Consider the following 12,460-nt stretch of genomic DNA (forward strand, 5'->3'; position numbering starts at 1 on the left):
AGTGCAGTAGATATGACTTGAAAGCATGTTATCAACAAAATAATAGGAAAAGTGGAGGAGAACAAATACCTTACGTCACTCAATGTTTTGTTCACATAATTTTCACTAGAAATTTACAGCAAATTTGTTATTTTACAAGAGTACTATCACTAACTAACCCATTAATAGTGTTAGTGTTAGCAGGTGCTGGTGCCCACTGCCCCCTAGTTGAAAAGCATTTAAACAACTGGACCTGAGGCTGCTGAGTCATGACTGACTGTTTCTGTGTATGTACATAGAATATTCAGGTACAACAGTCAGTCCCTCTGATTCTGTGGAGTCCATACACGTTGTTTCACTCCCAATAATAACAGCAGCCAGCTGTTGTCAGAGCTGTAGCCAGAGGCTGTGCGATGGTTATAATGGCCTATATCTGACTCAGGCATATCAGTGAACAGAGTGCTATTGATGATTTGATGACAGCACTTTTAGTGTGTGAGCTTCTGTGTCTGTTTTGATGTTTCTTAATTGTGTGTGGGGTGAGAGAGAGAGGGAGAGAGAGAGAGAGAGAGAGAGAGAATAAGAGAAAGGAAAAGTGAGAGCTACAGGGCAAGCCGTTACTTAACCTGCTAAAAGCCTGCTGAGTGCCAGGCCATTTCAGAGAGCAGACGCCAGTGATCTCACCCAGCCGCTCTTACTGTATCAACACACACACACACACCAGAGAGAGACTACTGTAGACACACAAAGAGCAGAGAGAGTCAGACACCTCACTGGGAAAAGGACATCTGGAGCTTCATGTTCTAGGCCAGTGATACTCATTAGGTCTGTACAATGTATTGTTTGTTAATCACTATTGCAATATTGCTGATATTGCAGTGCTGATATTGCATAAGGCTGCACTATGCAAATGAACTTTTTTCTCTGTGTGCATTTTTATTGTGTACTGTAAGCCTGGACAAGTTCAGATGTTTCAGATCAGCAATTGTAAAATAATTCTGGTCAAAATAATGCGTGTCAATCTTTAACCATGTATATATAATGTGTATCACATTTGCGATATAATTGCAATGTGATCACAACATGGCATTTTGTCCATATATTGAAATTCTAGTACTCAATCCTACTTCCTTTACGCTACACTTATTAGTGTCTCAGCTGTTCTAAATGCACTTCATTTGACTTATAAGCAAAACATCAAGCCCTTCAGAAACTTATTCGGGTGCAATAAAGCTTATGCTGTTATGCCATGATATTAACTACTACATGCAATATTTGTGAATTTTGATATTTTAATAATTAAAATTTTAATATCTGCTGTTTCAACGGTCTTAAAGGCATCATCGTTGGCATATTTATTCTTTGTTAGTCTGCAGGGGGAGACATTGCCTGGTGCCCCTGGCCACAGTATTTCACATTTTGGCCACTAAAAATGCAGAGTCCACTTTCCTTGGAGTTTTTTCACTTTGCTCTTTTTTCCTTTTTAGTCATCTGTTTGGTCGGACAGTGAACTAATTGCATTCAATATTTTCTTGGAATTCATTAACTGTAACCACTGTTAATGTGATCATGGTGACTGTGGAGGTCCCTCCTGCTGAGCTGATCCACCTGGTGCCATTGATGTTGTTCCATTGGCTGACGTTTGCTTTGCTAGTATCACTTTATGAAATATGGTCTTAAATAAAATAAGGTGTTAAATACACTACCATTACAGAGAGGCTATCACTGCATTAGCTAAACAGTACCTAATCTAGATCACATCACCAAGACAATGAATCTTGTGGCCCGCTTTAAAAATTTAAGGCCTCAAGATTCATAGGCTTGAAGCAATTTTTAATATCTGTCTGCCTCTGGGGCGGCACAGCAAGAAGGGCCTTGGTTCGATTCCTGGCTGGACGACCAGGGTCCTTTCTGTGTGAAGTTTGCGTGTTCTCCCCGTGTCTGTGTGGGTTTCCTCTGGGTGCTCCGGTTTCCTTCCACAGTCCAAAGACATGCAGTCTAAAAAGCTAAATGGACAACTGCGATGGATTGGTGACCTGTCCTGGGTGTTTCCTGCCTTCTGCCCAGTGGCCGCTGGTATAGGCTCCAGCTCACCTCGCGACCCAGAACGATAAGCAGCTTAGAAAATGTGTGTGTGTGTGTGTGTGTGTGTTTGTGTCTGTCTACCTCTGTAAGTGAATCCTATGGTTTATTGAATATTTAAAGCTGCTGTTCACCCTGCTCCCACCAGAGGTCAGTGTGATGCATTATACCTGTCTGCCAAGCCCAGTTGGAATCTGTTTAAGTGATTGAAAAATGTGCTTTTAACTGTGAACTTTTAAAGTAGCTGTCTGACTCTTCATCCCCTACGGATAATCTGTTTTCCACAGGCTCTGAATTAGCCTCTGTGGGTATAAGCTCTGAAGTTATTAAAAACGTTCTGCTGAATTACTTTCTTTGAATTACTGCAAATAGGCAATCTCCGACTCTGTGGGTACATGAGATGGTTTATTACATCAGGAGCATTTGAGGTAACACAGCTGTATTGTCATTGATGCTGCAAGCATCACATTTTCACTGTAAGACAATTCATACACTTTTCCATTTAACCAACTCCCTGGATTAATTATGCACTATTTCTGTTTCCTCAGGAAACAATTAAATGGAGAGGTTGGAAAAATCAGTGTGTGTCTGTGTGTTTAGGCCTTTCATTAAAAGGTATCTTTAGTAGCCAGATCTCTCACTCTCTGAGCCATTGTGTGTTTACAATTTTTATGTGTATTGTGCAGCAGTAGTTAATATGTTAATATGTAATATGTATTCTTTCAGATTGCATCAGTAAAATGTTTTTTTTTGTTGTTGTTGTTGTTTATTCAAAGCTACCTTTCCCTGTCTAGCACATCTCAACATGTGTGATGAGTGAGTGATGTTAACTGTGCAGCTTATGTTAGACAGTGTGAGTGTGACAGCATATCTTTGATGTTCAGCTGGATCCACTTCACTCAGATGGGCTCCTGTTTGAAGTTCTGGATACTTCTGTGTCCCCTCGTTTTCTCTTTTTCTGACTCCCTCTCTCCCTGGGGCCTCTGACTACCAGGGCTCATGCACTCCCACACCTCATGTTCATACATATTTTAACATTCGTATTAACACATTCATATTCCCTCTAAGCTCTGACAGTCACACTGGCTTTTTCTTAGCCTGCATTTTCAGTTTATAGTGGCCGGGACAGTAATAGAGCTGTCTGCAGCTGTACATTAGCTGTGAGCCATGCCAGTAAACGCAAGGCAATAGAATAGATAACTAAGTGTATCACTCTAATACATCAGCAGTTTGTTGTATCCTCAAGACTCAAGTCTGAGGTTCAAACATTTCGAGCTGGTCTCCTAGATGGGATTAAGCCTCGTCTCTGACTAAATTGCCCTGTCAATGCTGAATCAATATTGGAAATTAGTATATGCTTAGGCTTAACATTCAAAAAAACATATTTAACAAATGCATTTATCCAGAGCAATTTACAATGGTAGGTGAATGTAATTGTTAGGAGTATCACTAGTGACTTTTATTTGAATATTATAGTTGAGTATAAATTCATAATTACTCAACAAATTAGCAGTAGTTTGGTCTCGTATACATATGCTATTTTTAAACCTAAAATATTGCAGTATTATACTGTATCAGTTGTTTTTTTTTTTTCTCATAATCATATTTTAGGTTTAAATTATCTTTAGACAATTAACTTGACCAGGGCTGTTCAAACTATGGCATGAGGGCCAAAGGTGGCCCCTGAGAATGTTTCATTTGGCTCACCAAAAAGTTACTATAACCTCACCCACTATTCCAAAGAGAGAACAAACGTTTTTACAACATTCTTAAATTCCTTAAACTCTTGTGTTCCTTTTAAAATCTTATTTTTGAAGTTATATAGTGTAATGTTATAAAATACATTTTTAAATATACCTGCATTTTTATTTGTATATTGATTTGTATTTTTGACGCTTGGCTCACAAAAGTTTTGGCACCCCTGACTTAGACATTGAAATTTAGTGTTAGAATATGTGAATTTACAATAAAAGTATTGTTTGCACAAATGTGCATATGCAAGTAATTCAGATGTTGGTAACATAAAAAGTGTTTTTCACAGCATTACATAAATTATATTTTGGTAATGTGTTAGTCTAAAAATGTGCTTAAGATGCATTAATAAATCGTAGTTATGCAATAATTTATTGTTCATTGTGTCACTGTGTACAGACACTTTAAACCTAAAATATAATAATAACATACTATGTTGATTCTTGTCTCTACCAACCATATTTTGGGGTACTTTTAAATTAAATAAAGAAAAAGCTTTGCCTTTGAAAAAATGCATAATACGCATATGAAAGTAGTGCAGAAGATCTTGATCATTTTAAAGCTGTTTGAATCCTTCCTCAATGCACTATAGCTGTGGTGGACCTTTGGCCTTTGCTGCACAAAGAGTGGAAAGAGTTGGAATTAATTTTTAAGTCATCCATGATTTTCTGGTTTACAGCATGGATGGCTTCAGAGATCAGTGTTTGAGGGACATAGAGAGGTCAAACCTCCAAGCAGCCCTGCTCTATTCTCAGATCAGTCTGGGTGGCGTTACACTTTCCAGTAAAGTCACTTCAGTCTTCTTGTGAGACAGACGTGTTTGATTGCATGCCCTGGTTGGCTGAATTTCAGTTTGAGGTGGGTCTTATCGCTCCCCTGTCCTAATAGCGTGCACAAATACACACCCCAGGGGCCACACACACACATTCACTCATCCTATGCGGGATGGCCTCTGTAACATAATCTTTCAGTAATGTTCTCTCACTAGCACATACACCTGTTGTGGGGTGGAGGAATGTAAGCTGCGCTGCCGTGAAAGGCCTTCTCGGGTTATTGCTGGGTATGAGTACAGTGCATACTGTCTTATCTCAGGACAGGTCACAGCCACACTCAAATAAGGAATCAAACATTCAGATGTTTCACACTGTGCAGTCTTGCACAGGCTTTGTCATTCTAAAAGCTGTCAGCACATAAACATTTACTCTAACGTCTCCTCGTTTCCTTTTCCGAAACGTATCCACTTACTAAAAATAAGTTCACTTAGATCAGCTACAACTTCACACCTCACTACTCAGCTCACCTCACTGTGGCTGTCCCGGTCTTTCAGTCTGAGGAATTATGAATGGGGCGACAAATTAATCCTCTTGGGTTTAATCCCAGTACAGTTAGAGGTGTTAAACTTACTCACTTACTGAACTTGGACACTTACATGACTTGCCTTGGAAATATCTAAAAATGGAACCACTAGTTGATTTATTGAATTTATTGATTTAAGTGATAATGACTGTGATTTTTTTTGTCACACTAGGGTGCTAGCTGGCACAGTAGAATTCAAATGTGGCAGTATTTTTCTTTCTTAAATTTAGCTGAAAGTCTATTTGTCATGACTAAGGTCTATTTCCAACAGCTCTGCGTGACATGCAATGTGGCAGCATACAGTGCCCTCCACAAATATAGTCACCCCTGGTAAACATGAACACAATCATTGGAACCCTTTCATTTAATGCTCTGTACAGCCTTCCTTTGCAAAGATAACAGCTCTGACTCTGTAACACTTAATGAGACTGAAGAACACATGAGACCATTCCACCATACAAAACCTCTTAGATTCTGAGGCCCACGCTGTAGACTCTCCTCTTCAGCTCATCTCACAGGTTTTCTAAAGGGTTTAGGTCAGGGGATTGGGGTGACCATGGCAGAACCTTAATTCTGTGGTCAGTGGACCATTTTTGTGTTGATTTTCAGGTGTTCAAATGGATAATTAGTCAAATCATTTAACACTCAAAAAATAGAATTTGTTAATGAGCATTATACATTCACCCTCAGCAGTTTTCTGACTCATGATTGGGCAGTCGCTTCAAGCCTGGTAGACCTACATGAAAGTGTGTATGCAGCACTAAATGTTTAGCTAGTGTTTAATTTGATAGCAATCATGAATTGTAGAATTTATGCTTTTTTACATGTTTTTAGGTTTCTGCTTTTTTTTCACTGTATTTCACTGCATGGCATGTGCAGTACATGGAAATATTATGAAAATGATGAAAAACAATGAAAACAAAAAAGAAAACCAAATTAAAAACGAAAAAACATTTTATGCTGCATGCAGGCCTGCCTAGCATGAAACAATACCCAATCACAAATAAGAAAGTTGATATTAAACAGATTTACTGCTCTGTTGAATAAATTATATTGTTTATTGAAAAAAAGTTTTGGCTATTTATCCCTTTGGATATCTGTAGAACTTGCTGTCTGTACCGTTCATCAGCAAACTCTGTATATATGAATGGCCAATGTGCTGGCTGTAGCAGTCACACTGCCGCATAGCTCGTATCATGCAGAGGTAGTATGTGTAAAACACACAAAAGGCTTTGTTGACCCCTCTGGCACAAATAGAAACTTTCTTGGACACACAGAATACTGAAATGGTAAAACACCTGTGGTTTAGATAATAACAATACTGTTATTGGTCAATAATTTGATTTAATATTGTGTATCAGTTGTACAAGTTTATCACCCCAGCCCCAGGATATTATCATTACCAGTCCTCTGATCAGTGCTCTGTTCAGCTGTTCCTGCTCTGGCTCTGAAGCCACATTAGACTGAATTGGGTTGTCTAAAGGTTTTTTTCTCAAAAAGCCGTTGCTCATGGCAATGAAAGCAGTTTCCATCCATAGTCAGAGTGGGAGCGTGTCTGGAGTTGGGAGCTGGTGGGTTTCTTGCCGTTTGAACTGATCGTGTTTCCTTCCAGGAAAGTCTCAGAGCTGTTTTTTTGCCAGCAGAGAAACCGTGCAAAGTTGTGAAAAGACTGTGAATGTGCTTCTAGATAGAGCTTTGCTGCTGCCACTGTGGAAGGACAGTTGTGTAGTTGTTGGGCCTACAGAGAGACTGTAGGTGTGCCTACAGTAAGTCTTTGGATTTGGCAAACTAGGAGGAAAACAGGATGTGACGCTTTTTTCATGGAACATATGGACAACTCTAGCACAGTGCACATAACACAAGCAAACAGATGCTACTGTACTTAATGTAATGTTCATCTGATGATTAACAATAATTTGCAGTTCTGTTCTGAGGCATAGTAACCTCAGCTGTTAAAGAGGCTAACCATGCAGATTTGAGCTGGTCTGATATGGGGCATTCTGACATCTTTGAGCTCATTCTCCATCTTCTCTAAAGAGAGGCTGTTGAATATTCACTGTTTTTCCCCTGCTGAAGTTCTGTAAAGATGTCAAGGACATTCCTGCCAGCAGTTGACCAGGAATAACAACATCACGAAACAGGCACGGACTAGTATTAATCTTTATATACCCTTTAAACCCTGTTTTTAACCTTGCCATTAGGTTAGTGATGAAGAAAAGAAAGGGCTGTTGAAAGCTGCTGGCTCAAGCTACACAAGTAGTTCCAAAAGTGTTAAATAAGTAAGATGCCTCAGTGAAAGGATGAATTTGGTCACACATAGGTTACTGTAGATGGCCTTCTATAACTTATGTACTATTGGGGTTAAGGTAAAGTGTAGGACTGAATGATGGAGGTAGCATATCAGTTTCTGACCAAATTAGATAATTTTATTATTAAATTATAGATTATTATAGATTATTTAGAAAATATTGATTATTTTACATATTTTAAGGTCCAGGCCTGTTTTTTTGGCCACAAAGACCAGCATGTTCACATTTTCTGGCTTGGAGCTTGAATGATGAACATTGTGTCATTTTGTTAATAGGTACACAGCACATGGATGTTGCTTCTGATTGGTTGAACTCATGTACAGGATGTTTTGTGTTACTTTGCGTTATTAGGTAAAATTTCTTCACTCTTTTTAAGATAATGTTGTTGATAATGTAGGCTGTAATTAAATTGCATTAAATTGTGATTCCTATATAAAAATGTTTAATCTTTTAGTCGTAGTAAAGTGGTTGTAATATTTATGCATAGGGAAAAGTGAAGTGGATGTAAATAGACATTTTGTTCAATGTAAGAAAGCCATCAGGATCTTCAAAATTAACATAGAATTGCAGAGTGATGCTGAGAATTACACACTATTAAAGGAGAATTCCATCATTTCTTTCAAAGTTTCTGTATATTTAAATTGTTGAGAGGTAATTCAGAGTGGTTTAATATGAAATGGTGCATTGTAGAGAAACATAAGTAGAAACCTTTTCACATTTTCTTTATCATGGTGGTGATAGGAACCAGGAGTCGCAAAATATTTTAGTCAGTTCAACATAAAAAGTACTTCATGTGGTAACAAGCAGTTTAACTGTTTTTTTTTAACTCAAATAAATACTTTGAATGAAACAATGCAAAGCAAACCTTTAGTTTAGATAAACAAAAGCAATGTTTTACATTTATGCAAAACGTATAAACACTTCACGTCAACTTCTGCCCTCTGTCGCTTTTTACAGTGTACTGTAAAACAGAGTTTCTATATGTGATGGTGATAATAGTAAAATAGTGGTGAATCATATTCATAACCATTTCTGTGAAGGAGCTTTTAGAGGCATGAAACACTTTAGCCATGTGGTTCCTATCAGCACCACTGCGAACGATTTTGTCTCAGTAGCTTTCTCTAGAATGCTGCATTTCACATCACACCACTCGGAATGACTTTTACATCTTAACCATTTTATCATGCAGAAATTTAAAAAAATTAGTAGAATTTTCCTTTAAGCACACAATGGAGGCATTTGATCAGTTTAGGAAGAAACATGCTTTCTGTGTCTATGTGCATGCTTTTTGTGTTCCACTTCCATGTCTCTGATGTGTCTGTGTTTACATTTGTGTCTGTTGGCATCTCATAAAACTATGTGTATGTTTAAGTGAGAGTGGGTTCACACCTCAGGGCAGCTGATGCAGGCTTTGTGTGTGTCTTTAAGAGGCGGTGCTCTGCTGTGGTTGCTGGTATTTCCCAGTCAGGGCAGTGTGGGTGGACAGAGGGGGAGGCAGTGGGGGTGTGGCTGTTGCTGCTGCTGGCTTTTGGAATGAAGTTTTAGAGCTAGAGGAGAGAGAGAGCACGCACTCGCTAGCCGGAGCAGCCACAGCACTGACCCAGACCTACACACACACACAGGCACACATCCACCACAGCGCCAGGGGAAGAAGCAAGAGGACAGAGAGAAGTGGCTGACCGCCCGCACGAGAGCTCTGGCCATGGCCATGTACGAACCCATCTGCCTCCCACCCAACGCAGACGAGCAGGACTTCGTTCAGGCGTACGAGAACGTCCGAGAGAAATACAAAGGTAAATAGGAGACGGAGGAGGGGGAGGTGTGGACAGGTGTGCATGAGTGTGTGTTTGTGGGAGCACATGTGGTCAGTCTCAGTCTGCCTGGTGCCGAGTGCTGCAGTGACTGGCACACAGGAGTGTGTGTCTGTGTGTGTGTGTGTTAACTAGTGCATATATATATATATATATACAATTTTCCAGTTGAAATCTCTTCATAATGACATTACCCAGTTTGACAGCGTGTGTATGTGAGTGTGTGTGTGAGTACACGTGGTCTGTCTCAGTCTGCCTGGTGCTGAGTGCTGTATTGATTGGCACACATGTTAGCTGTCACTCTATCTCTGAATGTCTCAGTAGAGGTTATAAAGGTTCGTAGTGGATTTACATGAGTGCTTCTGTTTGATATGACAGCATGTCCACTTTCTGTTTTTTGTCACCAGCCTTGACCTACATGATACTGCAGTGTTAATAAAGGCTGAGTGAGTGAGTGAGTGAGTGAGTGAGTGAGTGGCTGGAAGAAATCTACGGCTTTATCAATGTTTTAAAGCAAGTACTCCAGTTTTTCAGCCTAATCTTGGTCTTCCACTTCTGTAGCATATGGTTGATTACTACATACATAATTTCACCTGTACTCAGTGGATTAAAGAAAACTTACTGTTAATGTTAATGTTAATGGAAATTGACTGTATAGATGTAAATAGAGATCAGGCTAAAAAAGAGAAATGCTGCTGACCACTCATGAGCCAAAGCGAATGATTTCACTGTTCCTCTAATCAATGATTATATCCTAGGATTCGTACAGACTTTTGAACAGTCCAGTTGTAATTATCCACAGTTGTCATGCTCACTTTCATCACTGCACTCTTTCTTATTAAAATGTCTTTGCCTTTTGTTGCACTGAAGTTCAGTAGCTTCTTTAAAGAACAGAAGCTATTAAATACATTTGCTCACAAAGGCTTTTAATATGTGCTCTGTGGAAATGGGTTCAGAAAGAACTTTCATCTGCTTTCCTTGTCAGGTTCCTTGATAACCGCTCACTGTACCTCAACAGCTTTCTTCTTCCAACAGATCTAAACTGGCCCAGACTTCCATCTGTTTTGGTGATAACCTGTGTGCTCCATCGTGACATGATAGAGCTGTCCTAGGTTCCTCAGTCATAGCTGAAAACCATGTGACTTCTAATCATCTTGTGCTAATTTAAAGCTTGGTATTGTAGAATTAATACATTCACTTCATGCTATATGAATGCAACTGGTGAAAAGTGATAATTGAGAAAATAAGTTTTACATGTTTTTCTAACATAGTGGTTTAGCAGCAGCTTGATTAGTTCAATCTCTCTCTCTCTCTCTCTCTCTCTTTCCTCTGGCTTTACCTGTATGTCTCCTTCTCTGCTGCTCTGGGAGGGGTTCAGCAGCTGATGTTGGGGAAGACAGAGGCTTTCTCTATAAATATCGCCCCACTTTTGTTCTCGTCGGGCCGAGGGTTCTGCGCTGAATCACTGCCTCTGTTGCTCTGCTCTGAACTGTGCGTGTCTCAGTGTGTGTCTGTGTGTTGGGGAGGTTGATAGAAGAGGGAAAGAAAGCAAGAGTTTATGTTAGTAGCGTTCTTTTCTCTCTCTCTCTCTCTCTCTCTCTCTCTCTCTCTCTCTCTCTCTGTGTCCTACTGCAGACACTACCTGATCTCCTTATTAAGGCACGCCAGTTATGATCTAGCCATCTCTGGCAGTGCATCTCTCTTTCTGTTTCTCTCTCACTCATTCTTCATTCCTTTTCTATCAAGGCATCCTCCTTACTTGTGTTTTTCTCTTTCTTTTGAGCTGTGGATTCCTCACGCTCCCTCGCTGCCTCTTTCCTTTTAACATCACAGTAACCTTCTATTGTAGGTTTTCTGGGTGAGAGCATCAGCTAAATACTTCAATGTAAATGTTTATAATAACTGTCATGTCCGAATATGGCTATGTTTAACCTGTTTTGCATTCATGGCAATTCTTATTACAGTGTGATAGTGAATTATAGTGATTATATCATAGTGTGTAGTGAGTAATTATAGTATCATTATAAGCTCAGAAATTCAGTATCTGTACATCCCTACTTCTGATACCTCTCTCATTCTGCCTCGTCTCTCTTTTACGTCTTTATGAATATTGTCATACAATATACATATTCGGAAAATGTAGACTTTACTGTAGCCTTTCAAAATAATTGGCAGTTTAGCATATCAGGTCTAAAGCAGATTGCTTTTACTATGTTTAGTGCACTACAAGCCACAAAAAAATACAACAATCTGATGAGATTCATATCAGCCAAGACCAGATTGAGGCCCAAACGTTACCCATTCCCTTCTCTCTCTGACTCAGTTTTATAGTCATTCAGGTGTCAGTGTCTGTGGCAGTTTACAGGACTGTTCAGTGAGTCCGAGATTTAATCAGCCCCTCTGACTCAGGCGCAGAGCTACACCTGTTCTAGAGCATGGCCTTTAACAGCTCGTGGGTTTTTTGTGGCTGTATGACTGTGAGAAAGAATATTCTACTTGTTGGAGCAGCAGTACTGTTTTAATCTTACAGTACCAATCCAGCTGGGAGCTCACATCATATTGGCTTTCTTTAACTCTAATATCATTAGTAAACTATTGACAGATTGCAGACCCCTCTTTAGATCCTGTAATTGTTTTGTGTGTGTGTGTGTGTGTGTGTGTGTGTGTGTGTGTGTGTGCGTGTGTTGCTGCCTGGCCACTGATGGCAGATAATGGAAAGTATTCGAAGTGTAAACACTCCTTCCTGGCATGTAAATCATGCATTTGTGTCTTTGTGATAAACATCACTACCAATATGCACTGTGCTGTAATCGCTCTCTTGGGCTCCACTTTGGTGTGATTATAGCATCACACACACTCTGATTAACTATGTGCTGCTATGGTACACTGTGTCCACCCCAAAATCACTGGTGGTTGCTATTTTTAAGAGGTTGCTATGGTAGCACATTGCTGGGGTTTTTGATTTTTTACAGTAATAAAGTTAGATTTTTGTTCCACATGGATGCTGTCTTATGGAGGATGTATAATATATATCTTTCGAGATGTTTTGCAGTGTTAAACAAAAAGTTATCAGTAAAAGTACCCTGTACTCAGTAAAAGTACTCGGTATTCACGTCAGTACAAATTGTGAAATTGGCTGATAACTTGGATAATCTCTTGATAATCTTTTTT

General features: G+C 39.4%; 1 protein-coding gene across 3 annotated transcripts in view; it reads left to right on the forward strand.

The window, feature by feature from the left end:
- plecb (plectin b) overlaps window positions 1–12,460 on the forward strand; it is a 146,952-nt gene that overhangs the window by 10,374 nt on the left and 124,118 nt on the right. The window contains exon 1 of one of the 3 annotated variants that reach the window (XM_036588085.1): window positions 9,019–9,271. The exons of 1 other annotated variant lie outside the window; for it this stretch is intronic. In XM_036588085.1, coding sequence (XP_036443978.1) covers window positions 9,181–9,271 — 91 coding nt within the window. In that variant the 5' untranslated portion in view covers window positions 9,019–9,180. Of the gene's footprint in view, window positions 1–9,018; window positions 9,272–12,460 lie in introns of those variants that run through there. One more of the 3 variants, XM_036587969.1, reaches the window with a different exon arrangement.

The sequence above is a fragment of the Colossoma macropomum genome, unplaced genomic scaffold, assembly GCF_904425465.1.
Source record: "Colossoma macropomum unplaced genomic scaffold, Colossoma_macropomum, whole genome shotgun sequence".
Classification (NCBI taxonomy): Eukaryota; Metazoa; Chordata; class Actinopteri; order Characiformes; family Serrasalmidae; genus Colossoma; species Colossoma macropomum.